General features: G+C 36.7%; 1 protein-coding gene across 5 annotated transcripts in view; it reads right to left on the bottom strand.

The window, feature by feature from the left end:
* The window catches only part of FAM169A (family with sequence similarity 169 member A), a 65,054-nt gene that overhangs the window by 7,794 nt on the left and 30,968 nt on the right, over positions 1–26,292 (bottom strand). For 4 of the 5 annotated variants that reach the window (XM_027100826.1, XM_027100828.1, XM_027100829.1 and 1 more), the window contains exons 6-11: positions 16,101–16,280; positions 11,234–11,362; positions 10,606–10,718; positions 8,052–8,091; positions 7,366–7,516; positions 1,224–1,380 (exon numbers count right to left, since the gene is read on the bottom strand). In XM_027100826.1, the coding sequence (XP_026956627.1) occupies positions 1,224–1,380; positions 7,366–7,516; positions 8,052–8,091; positions 10,606–10,718; positions 11,234–11,362; positions 16,101–16,280 (770 nt within the window). The remainder of the gene's footprint in view (positions 1–1,223; positions 1,381–7,365; positions 7,517–8,051; positions 8,092–10,605; positions 10,719–11,233; positions 11,363–16,100; positions 16,281–26,292) is intronic. The other variant, XM_027100830.1, reaches the window with a different exon arrangement.

Below are 26,292 nucleotides of genomic sequence, written 5' to 3'. Positions count from 1 at the left end.
AAAAAAAAAAAAAAAAAAAAAAAAAAAAAAAGTGTTTGTTTCCCTAATTTTTACAAGAGAAAAAATGTCATTTAAAAATACAACTTCATGAAGTAGAGGAAACAGGAGCTAAATTGGAGCAAGTTAATAAATAAAATCAGTAATGCAGTTTCACTTGCTTAGCTCCTGGCTGGACTTGACAAACAGGTAAAAGATTTTTAAAGAAACTTAAGTATGTTTCAAAGAAGAAATAAGGAATCTGTAAGAGAGGAAAAGATTGAAGATATTAAAGAAAAAGAAGGATAGGAAATAGAGAAAATGAAAAAAGAAACGAAGCCAGATAAAGAGTTTTTTACTCAGTCACAAAGGATTTTCCTCCTTGTTTTCTAGTTGTAAAAAAAATGAATTTAGTTATTTTTCTAGGAATTTGTAAATCAACTGTAGTCAAATACATATGTTTTTTCTGGACAACTACTTCTATCCCTCTAACCAAAATAGGGGTGCAATTTAGGGCTTGTTGGACATTAAGGCGTTCTAACTGGTTTTATAAGGTAGACCTCTTATAGTCACATTTGTCACTTCTTACGTATGTTTAATTCTACAAATTAATTTGTATTTTAAATACACTGAGGGACATTACTAACTAAACATCCTCTATTTTATCTTTGCAATATGTCAAACTTTATAAACTCAGTTTGAAATATAAAAAAATACTCGTAACTTTATCCTCTACTACCTGACCTTGCTTTAGACATATATGCTTTTTTCTTTTTTTTTAATCTATTTTGGCTGTGTTGGGCCTTCGTTGCTGCATGCGGGCTTTCTCTAGTTGCAGCAAGCAGGGGCTACTCTTCATTGCAATGCACAGGCTTCTCACTGCGATGGCTTCTCTTGTTGCAGAGCACGGGCTCTAGGCTCACGGGCTTCAGTAGTTGCAGCACATGGGCTCAGCAGTTGTGGCTCACGGGCTCTAGAGCGCAGGCTCAGTTGTGTGGCACACGGGCTTAGCTGCTCCGTGGCATGTGGGATATTCCTGGACCAGGGCTCGAACCCATGTCCCCTGCATTGGCAGGCGGATTCTTAACCACTGCGCCACCAGGGAAGTCCTGACATATATGCTTTTTAACATTAAATACAATTTCTACTAAGAGTCTAAAATACATCGTTATGCTTTTCTTACAATATATGACTAAGAAAGTTAAATTTTACTTCCATTCATTTTATTTAATAAGTGAATCTCCTACCTTTTCACCTTCTTGCTTTTCCAGGCCTGGCTGGGTTTCTGGTGCTGGTCGAACATTTTTATCACTACTTTCATCCTCAAATTCAATCACACTCTGTTCAGGTTCTTCTTCCAAGAATTCTTCTGAGCTCTCTGATGTTCGTGCAGTAGACTCCAATCTACAAAACCAAAAAAAACATTCTTACTTGTTTTATTAAAGATGAATATAAAATTTCAGGAATCTGTTAATAAAGTAACACTTTAGAGAATCAACTAAGTGTTGTTCAGACAACAACTTCAAATTTTATAGGTCCAAAACCAACCTCTTCATCTTCTTACAAGTTTGTTCTCTTTCCTACCTTGTTCTCCAGTTCGATCACCACCTTTTCAATTATGTAAACTAGACCTTTCTTTTACTCTATCTATATTGATTGGATCTTACTCTCCTAGGATGAGCATACATCTCAGCTTACCTGGGACAGTCCAGTTTACAACTTTTGTCCCTGGCATAATTACGGGCATCCCTCATTTTATTGCACTTTGTTTTACTGCATTTTGAAGATACTATGTTTTTACTAATTGAAGGTTTGTGGCAATCCTGTGCTAAGCAAGTCCACTAAAGCCATTTTTCCAACAGTATTTGCTCACTTCATGTCTGTGTCACGTTTTGGTAATTCCCACAATACTTTGAACTTTTTTTGTTATTATTATATTTGTTACAGTGATCTGTGATTAGTGATGGTTGATGTTACAATTTTAACTGTTTCCAGGTGCCACAGGTCACACATATGACCAACTTTTTTTGTAATGAATTTTTATATTGGAGTATAGTTTACTTACAATGTAGCGTTAGTTTCTGCTGTATAGAAAAGTGAATTGGTTATACATATACCTATGTCCAGTCTTAAGATAGCAAACTTAACTGATAAATGTTGTGTGTGTTCTGACTATTGAAACTGACTGGCCATTCCCCATCTCTCTCCCTCTCTTTGGGCCTCCCTATTCCCTGAGACAAAACAATACTGAAATTAGGCCAATTAATAACACTGCAATGGCTCTAAGTGTTCAAATGAAAGGAAGAGTCACACATCTTCTCACTTTAAATCAAAAGCTAGAGATGATTAAACTTAGTGAGAAAGGCACGTTGAAAGCTGAGATAGGTAGAAAGCTACGTCTCTTGTGCCAAACAGTTAGCCAAGCTGTGAATACAAAGCAAAAGTTCTTGAAAAACATTAACGGTGCTACTCTAAGTGAACACACCAGTGATAAGAAAGCAAAACAGCCTTATTGCCGATATGGAGAAAAAGTTTTAGTGGTCTGGCTAGAAGATCAAACCAGCCACAACATTCTCTTAAGCCAAAGCCTAATCCAGAACGAGGCCCTAACTCTCTTCAATTCTATGAAGGCTGAAAGAGGTGAGGATGCTACAGAAAAGGAGTCTGAAACTAGCAGAGGTTGGTTCATGAGGTTTAAGGAAAGAAGCTCTCTCCGTAACAGTGCCAGGTGAAATAGCTAGTGCTGATGTAGAAGCTGTATCAAGTTATCCAGAAGATCTAGCTAAGATAATGAATGAAGGTGGCTACACTAAACAACAGATTTTCAATGCACACAAAAAACCCTATTGGAACAAGATGTCATCTAGGACTTTCAGGGCTAGAGAACAGAAGCCAATTCCTGGCTTAAACTTTCAAAGGACATCCAAAATATATAAACAGCTCATGAAGCTCAATATTAAAAAAAACAAACAACCCAATCAAAAAATGGGCAGAAGACCTAAATAGACATTTCTTCAAAGAAGACATACAGATGGCCAAGAGGCACATGAAAAGCTGCTCATGTGCTCACTAATTATTAGAGAAATGCAAATCAAAACTACAATGAGGTAGCACCTCACACCAGTTAGAATGGGCATCATCAGAAAATCTACAAGCAACAAATGCTGGAGAGGGTGTGGAGAAAAGGGAACCCTCTTGCACTGTTGGTGGGAATGTAAATTGATACAGCCACTATGGAGAACAGTATGGAGGTTCCTTAAAAAACTAAAAACTGAATTACCATATGAGCCAGCAATCCCACTACTGGGCATATACCCAGAGAACACCATAATTCAAAAAGACACATGCACCCCAATGTTCATTGTAGCACTATTTACAATAGCCAGGTCATGGAAGCAACCTAAATGCGCATCAACAGATGAATGGATAAAGAAGATGTGGTACATATACACAATGGAATATTACTCAGCCATAAAAAGGAACGAAACTGGGTCATTTGTAGAGACGTGGATGGATCTAGAGACTGTCATACAGAGTGTAGTAAGTCAGAAAGAGAAAAACAAATATCGTATATTAACGCATGTTTGTGGAACCTAGAAAAATGGTACAGAGGAACCAGTTTGCAAGGCAGAAATAGAGACACAGATGTAGAGAACAAACGTATGGACACCAAGGGGGGGAAGCGGGGGTGGGGGGGGCAGGGGGGATGAATTGAGCGATTGGGATTGACATGTATACACTGATGTGTATAAAATGGATGACTAATAAGAACCTGCTGTATATAAATAAATAAATAAATGTAGCACAGCCACAGATGTATCCACCCACTTAAAAAAAAAAGTTTCAAAGGACAAGCTGACTCTCTTGCTAGGCACTAATGCAGCTGGTGACTTGAAGTTGAAGCCAGTGCTCATTTACCATTCTGAAAATCCTAGGGCCCTTAAGAATTATGCTAAATCTACTCCACTGTCCTCCACAAATGGAACAACAAAGCCTGGATGACAGCACACCTGTTGACAACGTGGTTTACTGAATATTTTAAGGCCACTGTTAAGACCTATTGCTCAGGAAAAAGAAATTTCTTTCAAAATGTGACTGCTCATTGACAATGTACCTGGTCACCCAAGAGCTCTGATGGAGATGTACAATGAAATTCATGTTGTTTTCATACCTGCTAACACACCATCCATTCTGCAGCCCATGGATCAAGGAAGCATTTCGACTTTGAAGTCTTATTATTTAAGAATTACAGTTCATAAGGCTATAGTTGCCACAGATAGAGATTCCTCTGATGGATCTGGGCAAAGTCGATTGAAAACCTTCTGAAAAAGATTAACCATTCTAGATGCCACTATGAACATTCACGATTCATGGGAAGAGGTCAAATATCAACATCACCAGGAGTTTGGAAGAAGTTGATTCAAACCCTCATGGATGACTTTGAGGGGTTCGAGACTTCAGTGGAGGAGGTCACTGAAGATGTGGTAGAAATAGCAAGAGAATCAGAATTAGAAGTGGAGCCTGAAGATGTGACTGAATTGCTGCAATCTCAAGATAAAACTTTAATGGATGAGGAGTTGCTTATTGTGTATGAGCAAAGAGAGTGATTTCTTGAGATGGAATCCACTCCTGCTGAAAATGCTGTGAAGATTGTTGAAATGACAAAGGATTTAGACTATGGCATAAGCTTAGTAGACGAAGCCACATCAGGATTTGAGAGGACTGACTCCAATTTTGAAAGAATTTCTACTGTGGGTAAAATGCTATCAAACGGCATCGCATGCTACAGAGAAATCGTTAGTGAAAGGAAGAAGTCAGCCAATCTATGTGGCAAAGTTCATGGCTGTCTTATTTAAGAAATGGTCACAGTCACCCCAACCTTCAGCAATCACCACCCTGATCAGTCATCAGCCACCAACATTGAGACGAGACCCTCCACCAGGAAAAAGATTACGATTCATTGAAGGCTCAGATGACAGCATTTTTTTTTAACCAATAAAGTATTCTTAAATTAAGGTATGTATTTTTTTTAAACATAATGCTATCGCACACTTAACAGACTACAGGATAGTGTAAAAAACTTTTATATGCACTAGCAAACCAAAATATTTGATTTATTGTGATGGTCACTTTATTGCGGTAGTCTGGAACTGAACCTACATCTCTGAGGTATGCGTGTATTAATAATGCCCCTTTCATTCTCAAAAATTTCAGTTTGGACAATAAACGACATAGTTTAGTTCTACCTGTGAAATGCCTTTCAAACAAATACGTAACTTTATTCCCATTCTCATCTTCCTACTTCAGGCCCAATTCTCTCTGGACACTGTAACTTCTTCCCAACTCATTTTCAGACTTGCAACATATACATGCTTTAGTAAGGTTTTCAGAACTATGTTTCTTTTTTTTTTTTTTTTTGCCTGCATCCATGGCATGCAAGATCTTAGTTCCCTGAAGAGGGATCGAACCCAGGACCCCTGAAGTGGAAGCGCAGGGTCTTAACCACTGGACCACCCGGTAAGTCACCAGAGTTTGTTTCTAATACACATATCTGTACCAGAGACAGTCCAGCTCAGAAAATTCTGATGGTTCTCTATGGCTTGGAGAATAAAGCATACCTCCTTTCAAAGCCTAACATGACCAGACCCTTATATTTTTACCTCCTACTCGATGCTACCATTTACCTATACACCAGTTTTCCTTACCAACACTCCTCCCAGCTTTGTGCCTTTGCTCATGTTACTCCTGCAGTCTAGAACTGCACAGTGCAATACAATAGCCATGAGACACTTGTCATTATTTACAGTAATTAAAACTGAGTGAAATTAAAAACTCAGCTCCTCAGTTGCACTAGCCATACTTCAAGTGCTGGGTGATGAGCAAACTGAGTAGTGGCTGCCATGCTGGACAGGGAAGGGCAGACAAAGAACATGTCCACCATGACAGAAGGTTCTTTGAACAGCCGTGGTGGAGACCAGGGGTGAGCAAACTTTTCCTTTAGGTTTTGTGAGCCATATGGTCTCTGAACAACTACCCAACTCCACCAGGGTAAAGCAAAAGCAACCATAATAAAAATGTGAACTAATAAGCACAGATGTGTTACAATAAAATTTTATTTACAACAATAGGTGGTGGGCCAGATTTGGCCTATAGACCACAGTTTGTAGACCCTCGAACTAGAAAAGAAAGTCTTCTTTCCCAACTCTGCTTGTTGAGTTTCTACTTATCTTTGAAGCCCTGGCACAAATGTCAAATTTCTCTATCCCCTCAATTAGAATCAATCACACCCTCCTTTGCCTCCATAGCACTTTGCACTTCTATTATTATATCACAATCCACCTTGCAGTGCTCTTAACCTGTGTCACAGGTACAGATATGTGTATTAGAAACTTATAGACAGTCGATTCTTCAAGGGCAAAGATGAAGTTTTGTTCTTCATAGTGTCTGAGCACTTAAGCATTTAGTCTCACTGTTACTATTTTATGAAAAGCAAAAAAAAAGGCCACAATAATTCTGAGATGTTCAATTTAAAAATTTACTGTTACATTCCCTTCTAAAAAGGGTATTACAACAAATGTTGCTCAGTGAAAAAAACTATAATTCTCTAAACTCATTACTCTTTTCACAAATTAAATATTTACTTAAATTTGACTTTAAAGTGATGAATTTTTCATTAAAATATAACATTTACATAATTATCCAAATTTAAAGTTACATACATAATGAAATTGGCAGAGTTACAGAATTCTCTACCTGAATAGAATAATTTCACAACTAAAATGGCAACACTATGAATGGTTGACTCAGGAACAGTTAGCAGGACTATCAGAGCAAAAGCCTAATTTAACTATAATATTGAAAATCTTGCTTTCTTTAAGATTCAAAGGAAGATGGAGAATAAGGTTTTGATCCAAGTGTTCTGTTGATTCAGCTGGCTATTAGGTTTCTGGAGGAGTTGACAATACCATTTATGGCTATCACTAATTTGTTATATTCTATAACCCAGTAAAATGAATTAGTTATAAAGTAAAATTGAGGGTTTTTTAAATTGACTAAACCTCAGCACTGCTAAAAACCATAGCTACTGTCAAAGTTGACAATAATGACTCATTTGGGATAATATAATCACTAGAATATTCTCCTGGATTTTCACACGAGAGACTAAATCATGAGTTTATTCCACTCTCTTACTAGCAACTTCTCCCTATACCACTGTCAAAGTGACACTTACCAAGTGTAATCAATAATCTTGTGGAAGAACTCAAATACAAAGTTCTACACCAAGGTCATTTACTACACAAACAATAAACTTCACCTTAAAAACTAAACACTAATAATATGAAAATAAGAATAAACAAAATAACGAGAGTAAAATAAACAATACTTCACTTGTTCACTGAAGCTGTAGGTGAAGTCTGGGGAGTCTTTTCATCTTCCCCTTGAGAACTACTAAATTCAGAATCCTGAAACCGTTTTCCAATCTTTGGCCGCTTTAGATGACTACTTCGAGTACGAGTGGAAACAGGTGTTTTACCATGACCTGAGGAAAAAACGGCAAGACTATAATTGATTATGTATTCAAAGGATTACCTATTAAAATACACAGAAATGAAAAAAAAATACACAGAAATGCAAGAACTACGCTAGTTTACCTAAATCCCCAACATTACACACTTCCTCTCTGTCACTTCAGGTTAAGAAACCATGTCAGTGTCTTTTTTCTAAACTATGAAATAACCTTGTCAGTATTCATTCCTCACATTTCTGTGTCACCTTGAGTTTTTGCGAAGTGTTTCTGCATTTTCACTTAGACCCCCTTCCAATAATCTTGGGAAATGAACAAGGTACACATTACTGTCCCTATGTTACAGGTAAGGAAATGAAAACAAAAAAAGGCAAAATAGCTTACCTAACTGTTCACACAGCAAAATCAGTGGTAAAAGAACACAGATCTAGATTTTAGGGCTGGAGAAGTCTTCACTTTACTCTAAGGGACACACCCACATAGACACAGACACACACACTTAATTCTAACTGTCTCAAACACTTACTAATAGACCAGCTGAATTTCTTACCTTCAGAAGTACTTGCAAAGGCATCTTTTAGAGAATCAATCTAAAACAGAGATACAGATTAAAACCACAAGTTTTAGGTCCTTTCCTCTCCCTATGGATCTACTTCATACAGTTACAAAGAAAATCCTTTTAAAAGTTTTTCAAATAGCACCTTTTGTACTCACTATTCATCGACTAAGAAACTCACTTAGGAAGTAAAAAAGTTATATTATAGCTTCAGTTTATTATGAGCTTAAGAACTTAGGAAGCCATCTAACATGCTATAGTGATATACACGGGGTTTCTGAATGTTCTGTTCTTGGCTCCCTTCTCTTCTCAGTCCTCATCCTCCTTCTATGTAACTGTATCTACTACCTTTACTTCAACAGCTATTTGCTGATGAATCCAAATATACAATTTAATCTCCCCAACTTTTTTCCTGATTTCCAAATGATGAATCCAGATATACAATTTAATCTCCCCAACTCTCGCCCCGATTTTCAAAGCTCTATTTCCAGTGAAATCTCTCTCCAGCGGATACTCCACCAATTTCACATCCAACTTGTCCCAAACTGAAATCTTACATTTTCCCAGTATTATCCTCTATCTTGGTTAATGGCAATAACAATTCAGTATGCCATTCCAACCAAAATCCTGTGAGGCAGTAATGCTTTCTTCTTGTCCCTCATTCAATCAACCACAAAGCCTGTCAATTTTGACTCTGAAGAATCTCTCAAAACTGTCCCCTCTTTTGTACTACCAATGCTTTAATTCAAGCATTTATCATCTTTATCATGAAGGTGTACACCTTATATATGTACAATTTTTGTCAATTATACCTCAATAAAGCTAAAAAAAATTATGTAGTTAAAATAAACAAACAAAACCACTTCCCCATGTGGCTACTGATTTAAAAAAAAAGATAAAAAAAACAGTTTAATATGAGAAATATTTTCCTTGAATTAAAATATTAAAGTAATATAAGGAATATGAATTTCTAAAATGAAAAAAAGTCTAATTTGTATTGCCAACCTTATAATAAGGTGAAATCTTAATATGTTCTCATTAAAATGACATATTTTAAACTATATGGCTTAAGATAAAAGTAGATCACTGCTCTCACCACATGTATGAGAAGAGTAGATTTTTCTACTTTCCCTGGTCTTATGATATCTGACCAGGACTAAAATGAATTTGAATATATCTGAGGAATTTGGAATGCAGTATAATAGAACTGGGGCTTATTCTGAAGTCTGAAATTCCAAAGGTAGAAAAAAAAACCAAAACTGAACTCCTTATATATAGTTACTGTATCAATATTATTTATATTATCCTTAAAAATGTTTTAAAAAACTTTTACTCAAAATAGTCAACACTCATGCTAACTAAGACAGGAGAAAAGAGGCATAAATAGGGCTTCCCTGGTGGCGCAGTGGTTGAGAGTCCGCCTGCCGATGCAGGGGACACGGGTTCGTGCCCCGGTCCGGGAAGATCCCACATGCCGCAGAGCGGCTAGGCCCGTGAGCCATGGCCGCCGAGCCTGCGCATCCGGAGCCTGTGCTCCGCAACGGGAGAGGCCACAACAGTGAGAGGCCCGCGTACCGCAAAAAAAAAAAAAAAAAAAAGGGCACAAATAATTCCCCAAAGCACTGTGTCTCTGAAATGTACATGCATTTACATAGACATATTCAACAGTCACTAAAAATATATTCAGATACCCGTGTACAAAACAAATATGACTGTATTAAATGCCACCACAACAAAACACTGCATAAAAGTAGACCTCTAGGACCCCATCAATGAACCTGTATTTTAAATAATATCAAGTAGTTTCTAGTAAAGTACCTGGTAAATCCTCTGGAATTCAGTAATGGGACCTGCCCTTCTACTTTCACGTTACCTAGTATTTGCAAAGTATATTACATTCTACAAAGACCTAACACATATAGCCACAGACTTCCCAAAGTAACTTCATAACCTTTGACCTACTACTAATTCCACTTCTAGAAATTTATCTGTGCAAGGAAATAATTACATTTGCTCAAAGATTCATGTATAAATGCATTCATGGCTGGGTCACTTATAAATATAAAAAACTTAAGTATAAATGTTAAGGAAACAAATGCTGATATTTATATATAATAGACTAGTGTACTATTTAACAACGATTTAAAACAGTAATGACATAGAAAATGCTTACAATATTATGTTAATGGAGAAAAGCAGTTAGAAGCAGCATAAAAGAATAAAAACAAAAATGAAACATATGCAGATACATGTTTCATAATATATATTAAGTACATATACAAAAATGTTAGTTGCTACATCTAAGGTAATGGAATTATAGCTTTTTATTTTCTTCTATATTATTTTGTGTATTCCAAATTATTTTTCAAAGAAAATTAAATCTTAGAAACCAACTAACATAAAATGCCAAGTAACTAACACAACAGAAGTTACATAAGTCTGTTGAATGAACAATAACATTAAAAAAGTTAAATATTAGTATTAGCTGAACCTCTTTTTTAAAAACAGCAAAATTATCATTTCCTACAGTAAACAACAGTATACCTACCGTTAGCTGCATCTCACTAGACAGACTGTCTTCAGCTCCTGCTTCATAGTCTGGAACAGATCCAAGACTGTATTCTCCAGACACAGGTCTTTTAGCTTCATTTTGAGAAACTGCTGTGTGTAAAAGAATTTTTTAAATTGTAAACCAGTTAGTGTCTGCTTTTAATTGTAACACTCTTTGTACTGATTTTTACAAAGCCCTAAAGAAGGGTGTTGAAAATCCAAGTGTGGGATATCCCCTTCACCAATATCTTATAATGAAGCCTTGCAATTGTAAAGAGTCTTAAACAGTTATCTGTATGTAGTGACTTCAAGGGGAGATGCATGAAACTGGGTAATACCTTTGATCCACTGATGCCTATTCTATGCTGTTTGAGTAAACTGTGTTTATTTCTTATCCACCAATTCCTACTGGACTACTGGGCTACGTTCTACTGGACTACTCTAGGTCCTCTGACTATTAGTGACTCAAATGTTTACATATAACAAAAATTCAAAGTTTAGAAAAGGAGGTCTGTTACTAGAGAGATCACATTACAATACACCACTATTCTGGACTATAAGACACAACCATAATTAGGCACTGCTTTTTTAAGCTGGACTTGTGTTCAAACTGAAAACATTCTTACCTGTAATTTTAAATGTTTCTCTTTGTAATGCTCTGGTGATTGGTATTCTCTGGTACCAGTGTCCAACACCTTCAACTTCCCAAAGCAGTTCATGGTCTCCTGGATATTTTTCAAAGTACTGGTTGCAAGCTGAAAAACACATTGAAAGTTTTCTAGAAATCCCCAAAATCAAACGTTTGGGCAAACAGAAGATGGAAAGTAAGCTGTCCAAGTCACTTAATGGGGCTAGCATAACTCTGATACCAAAAACACCAAGGAAACTCAAGAAAATTATACAGCAGTCTCATTTATGAATAAACAAAGATAAAGATGATAAACCTCACCAGTTGTGAAGGAAATATAAGATGAAACAGCAGGATTCCATTTTCACACCCATCAGATAATAACAAGCATCAGAAAAATAAGGGAAATGAAAACTCCCACACTGCTGGTGTGAGAACAATTTTAAAGTGCTTAGGCAAGTTGAAGAAAAATATTTTATGATCCAATTCTACTTCTAGGTATACACTGTAATGACTTAAACATATGCAGAAGAAGGCATCTATACTGATCATTACAGGACTGTTTTAGGCAGTACAACCTCGGTGCCCATCATTAGGGGATATATGAATAAATTATGTATACAATAAAATACTATACAGCAACTACAACCAATAAACTACAGCTACATATAATCAACGTTGATAAATCTAAAAAAAAAGTCAGTAAAAAAACAAGTCAATATTACCTACAAAAGGATGTCATTTTATAAGTTTAAAAACACATTAAACAAAATGATGCAGCATCTAAAAAAAACAAAATAATGCCATTTGCAGTGACATGGATGGACCTAGAGATTGTTATACTGAGTGAAGTAAAACAGAGAAAGACATCATATGATACCGCTTATGTGTGGAATCTCAAAAAAGGTACAAATGAACTTATTTACAGAACAGAAATAGAGTCACAGATGTAGATAACAAACTTATGTTACCAAGGGGGAAAGGGGTGGGGGGTTGGATAAACTGGGAGACTGGGTAGTGTACACTACTATATATAAAATAGATAATAAGAACATACTGTATAGCACAGGAAACTCTACTCAGTACTTTGTAATGACCTAAATGGGGAAAACAATCTAAAAAAGAGTGGGTATATGTATAACTGACTCACTTTGCTGTACAGCAGAAATGAACACAACATTGTAAATCAACTATACTCCAATAAAAATTAATTTAAAAAATAATAAAATAATTTAAAAAATGATACTGCCTCTGTGGAAAATGGTTTGACAATTCTTCAAAAAGTTAAACATAGAATAATAACCCAGCAATTCCACTCTTAGGTTTATATCCAAAAGAACTGGAAGCAGGGACTCAGATATCTGCACACCCATGTCCACAGCACCATTATTCATAGAAACACAGAAAGGTAGAAACAACCCAAGCATCCATCAATAGATAAATGGATAAACGAAATGTCACATATTCACACAATAAAAATCTACTCAGTCATAAGAAGGAATGAAATTTTGATATATGCTACAAAAAGGATGGAACTTACACATTATGCTATGTGAAATAAGGCACAGAAGGGCAAATATTGTATGAATCCACTTATGTGAGGTACCTAGAATAAGCAAATTCATGACAGACAGCAGAAAAGAAGTTAGAGAATGAGGGGAGAGGAGAAGGGGGATTATTGTTTGAAGGGGACAGAGTTTAGATTGGGGATGATGAAAAAGTTTTGGGTATAGACAGTGATGATGGGGACACAGTATTGGGAATGTAGTTAATGCCACTGAATTGTACCCCTACAAATGGTTAAAATGATAAATATTATGTTATGTATATTTTATGACCAAAAACTGTTGAGGAGACACTGCTCTGGGAGAGATCCCCGGTGTTCTCCTTACTTACTGCAAGTGGTAAGTTCTCCCACTCTATGGCCTGGTGTGTCTTCTGGCTCAACAATCACCAAGAGGCGAACCCAGTTTCCGGGCAACACCTCCAATAGGGCAAATGAGGGGAACTTCAGTGCTATTTAAATTATATTTTGGGAAGTGTGAAAATCTAAAGTAACTGTTTAAATAAGAATATATACAAAATAAATCTAAAATTATTATTTTTAAAAACTTTAAATTTCTTAAAATAAAAAAGCACAAGAAATAATGCTTTATAGTGTTTATAGACATAGACTTATGTGTGAAAACATGGGCAGGAAGGATATACACCAACTTGAGGAACACAATTATCTCTGGGGAGGAAAGAAGAAAGGGGAATGGGATTAGGAAGGGGTCCAAAGAGAACATCAACTGTATCTACGTTTTGTTCAGGTCTCCCAAAAAATAAATGAAAACAAATATGGCAAAATCTTAACATTTGTTAATCTGGACACTGGATATGTGGACACAAGGATACCATTTGCTCACTTTTTCCCCACATATTTGACAATATTTCTCATGTTTTCTGGTTGTAGTTCCTATACTTATTAGGAAGGGAAAAGCTGGAGAAAACCAACAGGCCACACCGAGTCCTCTGCCTGAAATAAAATAACTAAAATAGCAGAGGATACCTTACATAATACATAAGCACCTATAATTCACTTGGTATTCAATTTATTTATCATGAGAATCCTAAAAAAGGGTAATAAGAGAGTCTGCCTGCAGTAGATGTGTTTGCATTCCTCCCCAAATTTAGTAAAGCAATAATTAGGCTTTAAGAGGAAAATCCATTTTCATATTTTCCAAGGGTATACAGGGTTCATTCCATTCTCATGTATGGGTCTAGACAGAAGCTGTGATTCAAGATGGACATGCAACACTTGGCTCTTGTTTTATGGATTTTTGGTATTAAAAGGGGGGAAAGAAACTTAGAACAAAAATATTTTTTCAGTGGAAATAAATATCTGATGTTAGGTTAAACTCAATGGTAAATTATATTTTATAAAAGTTTTCTAATAAATTACTTTCCAGGTTAAATATTACTTCATTAAGAAAAGAGTAGTGCTATGGACTTTACACAAATGCAAACATAAATCCACTAATTGCTTTTAAAACACCACAACACAATATATCCACACAATGAAATACTAAACAGCACTAAAAAAGAATAAATAGAGCTACATGAATCCACGGGAATGAATCTCATAATGATAAAGATGAATAGAAAAAGAAAACTACAGAAGAATTCATACAGTACATATTATTTATATAAAATTCTTTATTTTTTTTGCTGCACTGCGCAGCTTGTGTGATCTTAGTTCCCCAACCAGGGACTGAACCCCGGGCCCTCGGCAGTAAAAGCACAGAGTCCTAGCTACTGTACAGCCAGGGAATCCCCTAAACTTTTTAAATATGATATAAAACAATATGACATTGTTGGAGGATGTATACGTATGTATTAAAAGTCTAAGAAATGCATGGGGAAAATAAATGCCAAATTGAGGATAGTGCTTATTTCAGGGAAGGGAGTAAGCTAATTGGATAGGACAGAAGTTCAACTTATATTGGCAATGATCCACTTCTCATGGATGGTACATGCTGGATGATACATGAGTATTTGTTACCTTATTCTTTATATTTTTTTGTATATCTGAAATTTCTTTTTTTTTTTTAATTTAAAAAGCCACCACAGACAAATAACCCAAAGAAACAATGGTTAAAGGATGTAAATAGACATTTTTCCAAAGGAGGTACATAAATGACCAATAAGCACATGAAAAGATGCTCAACATCAAATGCAAATCAAAACTACAATGAGATGCCACTCCACATCCACTGAGATGGCTCTAATTAAAAAGACCAATAGGGCTCCCCTGGTGGTGCAGTGGTTCAGAGTCCGCCTGCTGATGCAGGGGACACGGGTTCGTGCCCCGGTCTGGGAAGATCCCACATGCCACGGAGCGGCTGGGCCCATGAGCCGTGGCCGCTGAGCCTGCGCATCTGGAGCCTGTGCTCCACAATGGGAGAGGCCACGACAGTGAGAGGCCCGCGTACCGCAAAAAAAAAAAAAAAAAAGACAAATAATAATGAGTGTTGGCGAGGATATGGAGAAATTGTAACTCTCATACAATGTTTATGAGAACGTAAAATGGTGCGGTTGCTTTGGGAAACAGTTTGGCAATTCCTCAAAAGGTTATGGCCAAGCAATTTCATCCACGCCTAGGTATATACACCAGAGTAATGCCCACACAAAAGCTACACAAATGTTCAAAGTAACACTATTCGTAATATCTAAAAAGGGGAAACAATCCTAAAGTCCATCAACTGATGGTAGATAAACAAAATGTGGCATATCCACACAAGAGAATACTCCTCAGCCATTAAAAGAAAAATTGAAGCACTGATTCATGCTACAACATGGATGAACCTTGAAAACATCTATGCAATATGAAAGAAGCTAGACACAAAGGACTTACAATATAATTATATCATACAATTCCATTCATATGAAATGTCCAGAACAGGTAAATCCATAAACACAGAAAATAGATTAGTGGTTGATTGCTAGGGGATAAAGGAATGGGGGAATAGAAGAGTGACTGCTAATTGGTACAGGTTTTCTTTTTGGTGTGATGAGAATGTCCTGGAATTAGACAGTGGTTATGGTTGCATAGCTGTGAATATAATAAAAAACCACTGAATTGTACACTTTAAGAGGGTGAATTTTATGGTATGTGAATTATATTTCAACTTTTTAAGAAAGTTACCACACCCCCAAAATGCCATTTATGTGGAGGTAAGGTCACATTTGCAAAATTAAGCCCTAGAGAGCCAAGGAATATAATTTACTTAATATTGATATATGCACATTTAAAATATCCTGCAGAAACAAGTCAGAAGTGACACTGAGACAAGTTTAACTTTCTAAAAACTTAATCCAATTACCTATGTACATGAGAGAGGTCAGTGGATACCGCAAGCCAAGTGCATCTTCTGTAAAGGAATCAACGAAGTCCTCCAGCATATGAAGCCCAAAGTCTTTGCCTCTATATTTCTTTCTTACGAACATTGTATCAAGAACTGGCAGTTGGTAGCTTTGGGTAAGAAACGAGGCACATATGCTTCCTGCAGTCATAAAACAGAAATCCGACAATTTTTCACATTTAAAAAGCCACATATGTATATACATTTAGAGAACATGAGTTAAATCTAAAATTGGTTAGTTTTTCTTACATCAAGAAAAATGTTAAAGACACACTTAAGTTTTATAATATAAAATGCTTTCCAGCTATTACGTATCATAATGTATACGAGACGATGAGAAGAGCTATTTATTTTACGTTTGCCAACAGTATCTCATACAAGATAAACAACTATTACCATTTGATGAATTATATACTAGAATACATATCACTGTCCATAGACTTGCACAGCTTTAAAACTCATCAACTATTAAAATTTCAAATTTAAAGAGTATTTGGTGATTGTATATAGTTTATATTATAATACATGAAGTATCTAATTCCAACCTTAGTAATGTGAAATATTCATCTTTTCCCTTTACTTTTTGCCTAGTGATTACAGTCTCATTTGTTATCTATTTAATGATGGCAAAGAAGTGAATTAGTTCTCCAAATTTTTAAGGACTATGGATTAGGACTAAATGGAAACATCTGTTTTAGAAATGGCTAAGTCAGTAATCTTTCTGCTGTGAATATATGTTTTAAAATACCTTGTACGTTTAAGGTTTAACAGGAGAAATGTTTGTAGTAGTAATTAAATATGTCTCTCCTTGTTACATTACAGAGCTATTCTGATTTGTCTTTTAAGAACCCTGATTTGGGTTTTGACCCTCCAAATAGATGTGTAAGCGCCTGTAATGTATCTTAAGATAGTTTATAAGTTGAGGGTATCATGGTGGGGCGGCCCACTTTCTATTAATTTTAGTATTAATTCATAGTTAGCTATCAGTCAACATTCTACTTTTTTGTGCCTCAAGTAAAACAATCTATTATTCTCAGTTATATTATTCACATGATTTTGGATAATTATAATAATGTAGTTCAAGAAAGAAACAAAATTTCAGGTAACAAACACCTCACAAATTAACTTTTACCAATCATATCATTTGATGAGTTGGTCAATATAACAAGGATTTTTTTAGTTCAACCAAATAATGAATTACTTATGATTAAATTGGAGAACTTCAATAACTTTTTGCAATAGACTCTAAGACTATCAACTAACTTAAATTCAGAATAGTTAACGCACATTGCTACATACTTAGATCTTAACTGCTGACATTCAGTTCGGATACTGCTAAGGGTCAAAATGTCTTTATATAGTGATTTAGTTAACAATATTGTATTATATACTTTCAATTTACTGAAAAGGTAGATCTTAAGCGTTAGCACCTCAAGAAAAAAAAAAAAGAAAGAAAATGGTAACCATATGAGGCAATAAATATATTAATTATCTTGATTTTGGTGAATATATCACAACGTACATCAGATCATCAAGTTATACACATTAAACATATACAACTTCAAATTATCAATTATATTCAATAAAGCCAAAATAAATAAATAAATTTTTAAAGAATCTAACAGGTAGTCTCACCAACAAGCTACTGTGACCATTATCAGTTTTTAATGCCTTAAAATCAGGGTTTTCTCATAGTAACTGCTAGAACTGATAATGAAATCAAAGGAGACATTACTTTAGAAGTAGCAGTAATTCAAAGGACAAAGCAAAAATGAGAAGAGAAAGCACTATTTAGTTCTCAATACCATCTGAGGATCTGTTGCTATTTACTATTATGCGTGCCTCAGAATACCAACTATATGAAGTAAATTTCCCACAAATTATTTTTTTTTCTGTTTTCACACAAACATTCCTTTAAGTAGAGAAAAGGTAAAGTCCAGCATCTAATAGTGTTCAAATGATCAACTTATGGAACTAATAGTGTTCACAAAGTGTAAAGTTCTACCATTTACTCACCATGTACATATTCATTTCAAAAAATCATGCTAATTCTCTTTTGCCTACACCTTCAATACTTATTTTTGTATTTGTATCAGGTTCTACCCTGATACAAAAAGCAATCAAATAAAGGGCAGAAAACCTCTGCCCTGTTACCAGAGATTCTTCAGACACATCAAATAGCTGCAGTTAATAGCACAATTACTTAGTAAAGTAAAAACCACAACCTCCTAACTTAGATGAAGTTTTCATTAAAATAAATCTACTAATTGAAATAAAATTAAATTTAGCATTGCATATGGCAGCTTGAATATTTATATTCCTCAGAGGACCACTTTTGGCCACCTTCTTTTTCTACATGCTCTCTCTGGGTAATCTCAGCTACTCTAAAGCCGTCTACCATTTATCCAAATGCTCATAACCACTAAATTTTTATTTCTGTAATACATGAGACTTACTACAAGATGAATGGAAGAGCTCATATAAATGTAAATACAACAAAAAACACATGATCATCTCCAAAGACAAAGCAAAATTCAGTACATTCATGATAAAAATACTCAACATCCTCAACCTGACAAGGGATCTATGAACAACCCACAGCTAACAAACATCACACTTAATGGTGAAAGTCTGGATGTTTCTGCCTAAGATCAGGAACAAGATAAAAATGTTTATCCTTGCCACTTCTACTCAACATGGTAAGGAGGTTCTAGCCAGGGCAATTAGGCAAGAAAGGGAAATTAAAGGCACCCAGATTGAAAAGAAAGAAGTAAAATCACATTCACAGATGACATGACCTTGTATACAGACCTTAAGATTTTCACCTTAAGAAAACCACTAAAAAATTATTTTTTAAAAAATATTTATTTATTTGGCTGCACTGGGTCTTAGTTGTGGCACGTGGGATCTTTGTTGCCAAGTGCAGGATCTTTTAGTTGAGGCATACAGGATCTAGTTCCCTGACCAGGGATCAAACCTAGGCCCACTGCATCGGGAGCACGAAGTCTTAACTACTGGATCACCAGCGAAGTCCCAGAAATCCACTAAAAAATTATCAAAACTGATTTTTTTACAAGTTCGGCAAGGTTACAGGATATAAGATCAATATACAAAAATCAGTTGGGGACCTCCCTGGCAGTCCAGTGGTTAAGACCCCAGGCTTCCACTGCAGGGGGCACAGGTTTGATCCCTGGTCAGGGAACTAGGAACCCACATGCCACGCAGGACAGCCAAAAAAGAAAAATCAATTGTATTTCTATACACCAGCAATGAACAATCTGAAAATGAAATTAAGAAAACAATTCCACTTACAACAGCATCAACAAATAATAAAATTCTTAGGAATAAATTTAACAAAAGTACAAAACTTGTATACTGAAAACTACAAACATTTAAAAGAAATTAAAGAACACTTAAATAGGGCTTCCCTGGTGGCACAATGGTTAAGAATCCACCTGCCAATTCAAGGGACACGGGTTCGAGCCCTGGTCCAGGAAGATCCCACATGCTGCAGAGCAACTAAGCCCATGCGCCACAACTACTGAAGCCTGTGCTCTAGAGCCTGTGCACCACAACTACTGAAGCCCACGTGCCTAGAGCCCGTGCTCCAACAACAAGAGAAGCCACCACAACGAGAAGCCCACGCGCCGCAACTAGAGAAACCTCAGGCACAGCAACAAAGACCTAATGCAGCCAAACACAAATAAAATTAAAAAAAAAAAAGAACACTTAAATAAATGGAAAGACATCCCATGTTCATGGTTCAGAAGACAACACTGTTAAGATGTCAATACTCCCCAAACGGACCTACAGGTTCAAAATCCCAGCTGGATTTTTTGCAGAAATTGACAAAGTAATCCTAAAAATCATATGGAAACGCAAAAAAAATACAAACAGCCAAAACAATCTTAACAAAGAAGAACGAAGCTGGAAGACTCACACTTCCCATTTTAAACCTTACAAAGCCACATACAGTAATCAGGCCAGTGTGATACTGGCACAAGAATAAACAGAGACCAACAGAACAGAAGTTCCAGAAGCAAAACCTCTTATTTATGGTCAACTGATTTTCAACAGGAGTCCCAAGGCATTTCTATGGGAACAGAACAGTCTTTTTAAATGAATGATGCTGGGACAACTGGATATCCCTATATGCAAAAAAATGATGTTGGACCCCTCCCCCTTTCCTCAGACCATATACAAAAATTAACTGCAAAGGATCATAAACATAACTTTAAGTGCTAAAACTATAAAATCTTAGAAGAAAACATAGAAGTAAATCTTCATCACCTTGGGGTAGGAAAAGCCTTCTTAGCTACAACACCAAAAGCGCTACACCACCAAAAGCAAAAGTGACACGTAAGAAGAAGATAATTGGATTTTATCAAAACTAGTGCTTCGAAGGATACCATCAAGAAAGTAAAAAGACAACCCAAAAAATGAGAGAAAATACTTTCAAATTATATATCTGATAAGGGACTTGTATCTAGAATGTATGAAAAATGCTTACAACTCAATAATAAAAACACAAAACCCATTTTAAAAATGGGTTGAAGGGCTTCCCTGGTGGTGCAGTGGTTGAGAGTCCGCCTGCCGATGCAGGGGACACAGGTTTGTGCCCTGGTCTGGGAAGATCCCACATGCCGCGGAGCGGCTGGGCCCGTGAGCCATGGCCGCTGAGCCTGCGCGTCCGGAGCCTGTGCTCTGCAACAGGAGAGGCCACAACAGTGAGAGGCCCGCGTACCGCAAAAAAAAAAAAAAAAAAAAAAATGGGTTAAGGATTTAATAGACATTTCTCCAAAGACATACAAATGGCCAACAGGTATATAGAATATGTTCAATGTCACTAATTATCAGGGAAATGGCAAATCAAATGAGGTATCACCTCATACCTGTCAGGATTGCTATTATCAAAAAAACAAAAACAATGAAGACAACAAATGCTGGCAAAGATATGGAAAACTGGAACCTTTGTATACTGTTAATGGGAATGCAAAATGGTGCAGCCACTATGAAAAACAGTATAGAGGTTCCTCAAAATATTAAAAATAGAACTACCACATGATCCAGAAATCCCACTTCTGGGTATATATCCAAAATAATTGAAATCAGGATCTCAAAGAGATATTAACAATCCAGTGTTCACTGCAGCACTATTCGCAATAGCCAAGGTGTGGTAAAACCTAAATGTCCACTGATGGATGATGGATAAAAAAATATGGTATATATATGTACAAGAGAATAATATTCAGCCTCAAAAAAAAAAAGTAAATCCTGCAATATACAACATGGATCAACCTTGAGGACATTATGCTAAGTGAAATAAGCCAGTCACAGGACAAATACTGCATGATTCCAATTATATGAGGCATTTAAAATAGTCAAACTCACAGAAGCGGAGAGCAGAACAACGGTTGCCAAGGGCAGGGTGAGGGGGAATTGGGGAGCTGTTAATCAATGGGTTTAAAGCTTCGGTAAGGCAAGTTCCAGAGACCTGCTGTATAACATTACACCTATAGTCAGCAGTGTTGTAATCTACAGTTAAAAATCTGTTGAGAGTAGATCTTATGTTAAGTGTTCTTACCACAATAAAGATTACAAAACATTTTTTAAGATAAATAATCTAGACAGAAAGGAGATTAGTGGTTTCCAGGAATTTCAGGGTAAAGGAAATGAGGAGTGATAGCTAATGGGTACAGAAATTCCTGAGGTGATGAAAATGTTCTAAATTAGACAGTAGTGATGGTTGTACAACTCTGTGAATATACTAAGAATCACTTCAGGGTGAATTTGATGATATGTGAATTATAGTAGGATGGATCTCAAAATAGCTGTTCTGAAAGAACACAGACTAAAAAAAAAATGTATATACTGTATGATTCCATTTTATAAAATTCCAGAAAAAGCAGGCTAATATATAATAATAGACAGCAAATAACTGTTTGCTTGGGGTCAAACAGGGGGAAGGAAGGATGGTTACAAATACGCACAAAGAAACTTTTGGGGGTAACAGATATGTTCATTATCTTGATTGTGGTGATAGTATCACAGCTGTATAAATAAGTAAAAATACAACAAATTGTAAACTTTAAATATGGTCAAGTTTTTGTATGTCACTTATACCACAATAAAGCTGGGGGGGGGAGATTTTTTTTAAAAAGGCCAGCTCGATTTAAAAATGGGCAAAGGATTTGAATAGACATCCCAAAGAAGACACATAAACAGCAAATACGCACATGAAAAGATGCTCAACATCCTTAGCCATTTAGGAAATGCAAATCAAAATGACAATGCCATCACTTCACACCTACCAGGTTGGCTATAGTCAAAAACATAGACAGGGCTTCCCTGGTGGCGCAGTGGTTGAGAGTCTGCCTGCCAATGCAGGGGACATGGGTTTGTACCCTGGTCTGGGAAGATCCCACATGCCGCGGAGCGGCTGGGTCCGTGAGCCATGGCTGCTGAGCCTGCGCGTCCAGAGCCTGTGCTCCGCAACGGGAGAGGCCACAACAGTGAGAGGCCACAACAGTGAGAGGCCCGCGTACCGCAAAAAAAAAAAAAAAAAACAGATAAAAATAAGTGTTGGCTCACAATGCAATGCTTAAATGAAATGCTTATTTTTTTCACAATTTTCTGTGCATCTATATACTTTTGCTGAACAAAAAGAATCATTGCTTTATATCATGTTTACTTTTTCTTAAATAGTCTATTTTCCCATGTCATTAAATATTCTCTGAAAGCATTTTAAAAAAGTATCGGCAAGGATGTGCAGAAACTGCAGTCCTGGTACATCGCTGGTGGGAATGTAAAACGGTGCGGTTGCTTTAGAAAACAGTCCGACAGTTCCTCAAAAGGCTAAATTTAGAGTTACCATATGAACCTGGAATTCCACTCTTAGGTATATAACCACGAGAAATAAAAACCTGTACACAAATCTTCATAGCAGCATTATTCATAATGGCAAAATCATAAAAACAACTCAAAAGTCCATCAAATGATAAAAGACAATGTTAGAATATCCATACAAGGGAATACTATTTGGCCATAAAAAGGAATGAAGTGCTGATTCAAGAACGGATGAAACCTGAAAACAGTATGCTAAACAAAAGAAGTCAGATGCAAAAACTATTCTGATTGTATGATTTCATTTACATGAAATGTCCAGAACAGGCAAATCTACAGGGACAGAAATCTATAAGCAGATTAGTGGTCGCCTCGGGCCAGGTACCGAGGGCAGGGAGGGAATGGAGAGTGACTGTTAACGAGTACAGGGCAGGGTTTTTTTTGTGGTGACGAAAGTGATCGAAAATTGGTTACAGTGAAAGTTGTACAATTCTGTGAATATACTAAAAAAAATTGAATCGTATACATGTGTGAATTGTATGCTATATAAATAAACCTTAATAAAGCTGTAAAAATGTAAATAAACAAAATTTATACATGTGACTCCAATAAACCATTTATAATTAGGTTTTTCATATACTCCCCAAACCTGCTTCTCCCCTCCTGTTTACTGATTTTTCAGTAAATCTCATCACCATTCTACCAGTGGCTCAGAGCAAAACATGAGATCTCATCCCTGACTCTTCCTTCATAGGCTATGTACAATCCATCAGAAACACTGCAGCAAAACTTCATAATTTATCTCAATTATGGTGACTCCCACCTCCTTCTTCCTTGCCCGAGCCACCATCACCTCTCACCAGGGTTTTCTGCAATAATAACCTCTTAACTAACGTAGCTCCTAACCCTGCCACCTCTCTTTCTGGTTTTCTACACAACAGAGCTACCTTTTTTAAAAGGCCAATCAGATTGTGTCATGCCCATGCTTAAAATCCTCCACTGGATTCCTATCACCCACAGAGTGAAATTTAGACTCTTTCCTTGGCCTACTGGACGTGTCAGGATGTGTGCCGGTCTCTCTCCATCCCCATATCACTCAACTCCCTCTACTCTGGCCACACTGGCCTTCTTGTTCTTTCTGAAACACCCTGAACTTTCTTCTGCCTCATGGCCTTTGCCTTTCAGTTCTTTGCCTGAATACCTCTTCTCTTGAAACTTCACATATCTCATCATTCCCTCACTTCCTTAGAGGTGCTTCCCCGACCGCTCTATTTAAGATAGTACCCCCCAACACACACTCTCTATTCTTTTAATCTACTTTTTCTTCACAGACCTGAGAGCATATCGCCTATTTGTCTATTCATTGCTATCTTCTCCTCTTAAATGTTGGTTCTGTGATGACAGTTTACTTACAAAAATTGTATTACTATCTCTCAATTTCTCCGTCTTGCTCCTTCTCCTATTCACCCTCCTCCCCTTTCCCTCTCCTTCCCTATCAATATGGCACAAAAAATAACTTTTGAATAAATGAATAAATTTCAACAGTACCATTCAGGATCTACGCATCACATTCAAGAACAGCTATTCTGCTGCAACTGAATAACTCTCTCTTTTCATGGAATTACCATTTCTTCTTTGTCCAACCAGTAATGTGTCTTTCCTGACCTTCATAAAACCTTCATAAAGCCAACAATGTGTGACTGTCTCCACAGAACACAACATAAAGTGAATTCTAAACAAATAATGTGATTATCTTTACAGGAGAGATCCTGTCATACACCACGAGGCAAGTACTCTCGTTACAGTCTTCATGCTTTACAAATTGGTTAACATAACGTTAGCTGTTATAACAAACCAAATCTGGAAAGCTTAACATTAAAAAGTTCCATTTTTGTTTAAGTAATAGTCTCACATAGCTGTTGCTGGGTAGTGGACGGCTTTCTGACTCACAATCATCCAAGAACTTTTTCAGTTACCTATTGTTGCCTAACAAACCAGCCCAAAATGTACTGGCTTAAAACAAAATTTATTATTTCATTATTTATCACAACTCTCATATGGTATCAGATGGGCCACTGGCACAGCTAAAGGTCCAAATGGCTTCACTCCCACAGCAGCAGCTAGCCAGCTGCTGACTGGAATTGCAGCTGGCCTTGCCAGCTGGGCACCTCAGTTCAATGTAGTTGCTTGAGCTTCCTCACCACGTGGCGGTCTTGAGGTAGGTGTGTTTCTTCCATGGTGACTAGTCTCTAAGAGTACCAAAGTGGAGACTACCAGGCTTCTTAAGGTTTAGGACAGTGTCACTTGTGCTGCTGTCTACTGGTTAAAGCAAGTCACAGGGCCAACAGATTCAAGCAGGCTACACAAGGACATAAATACTGGAAGCACGGTTCACTGGGGGCCCTCACAGTAACACAGGAACTCATGTTCCTTCTATCTTGTGGCTTCTCCATCCCCTAGCTCTTCAGAATCTTTTGCATTTAGCAGACAGATGAGGAAAAGGAATGCATCTTAACCACTCTGCTCTGATGTCATACATATCATTTCTCTCATTACCATGGGAAGAATTAGTCACACAGCCCCACCTACTTGTGAAAGCAACTGAAAAACATAATCCCTGACTGGACAGTTGCTGGCCAATGACAAGAATACAGAAGAGGAAGCACAAATATTTGGTAGACAGCTAGCAGCCTCAGCTAACTTTCTGCTTTCTCTTTTCTCCCAGTAGATTAACACTTCCTTTTCAACTTTCAGGAAATCAACTTTGCATCTCAGCAGATAGTACCTTTTGCTGGCAGACTCCTTTCACAGTTATGTTTGCTTATCTCAGGCTATTTTCAGTAACTTATAGCCTAACACCAATATTGACAAATACACATACTCATGTTATACAATAGTTTTGACTGACCTCATTCACATTTTAAGATTACACTAACTTCTGTGGCCCACACAAATAAATATCCACATCTCCCCCATGTGGTCCACCTTACATTTCTAACTACGTATCTCTTATATGTCCCATAGGAACACTGAACTTTACATATCAAAACTGAACTCAAGTATTACCAAATCCACTGCTCGTATATTCCCAATTTTAGTTAACAGCTTCCCACCTAGGCACCCGAGTCAAAACCCTCAAGATTCATCACTGGTTCCTCCCCTCCCCTTCCCACACACACGCACTGCAGTCACCTCACTCTGTCCATCCAGAAATCTCCCTCAAATCTGTTTCCTTCTTTATCCCTATTGCCTCTTTCCTAGCATTGGTCCTTCCTTCACCTGGATGACTGAAATAGCTCTTTTAATCGAA

The sequence above is a fragment of the Aethalodelphis obliquidens genome, unplaced genomic scaffold (assembly GCF_003676395.1).
Source record: "Aethalodelphis obliquidens isolate GAN/ISIS:26980383/991018 unplaced genomic scaffold, ASM367639v1 scaffold4, whole genome shotgun sequence".
In the NCBI taxonomy this organism is placed as follows: domain Eukaryota; kingdom Metazoa; phylum Chordata; class Mammalia; order Artiodactyla; family Delphinidae; genus Aethalodelphis; species Aethalodelphis obliquidens.
This window is presented reverse-complemented; position numbering and strand designations above follow the sequence as displayed.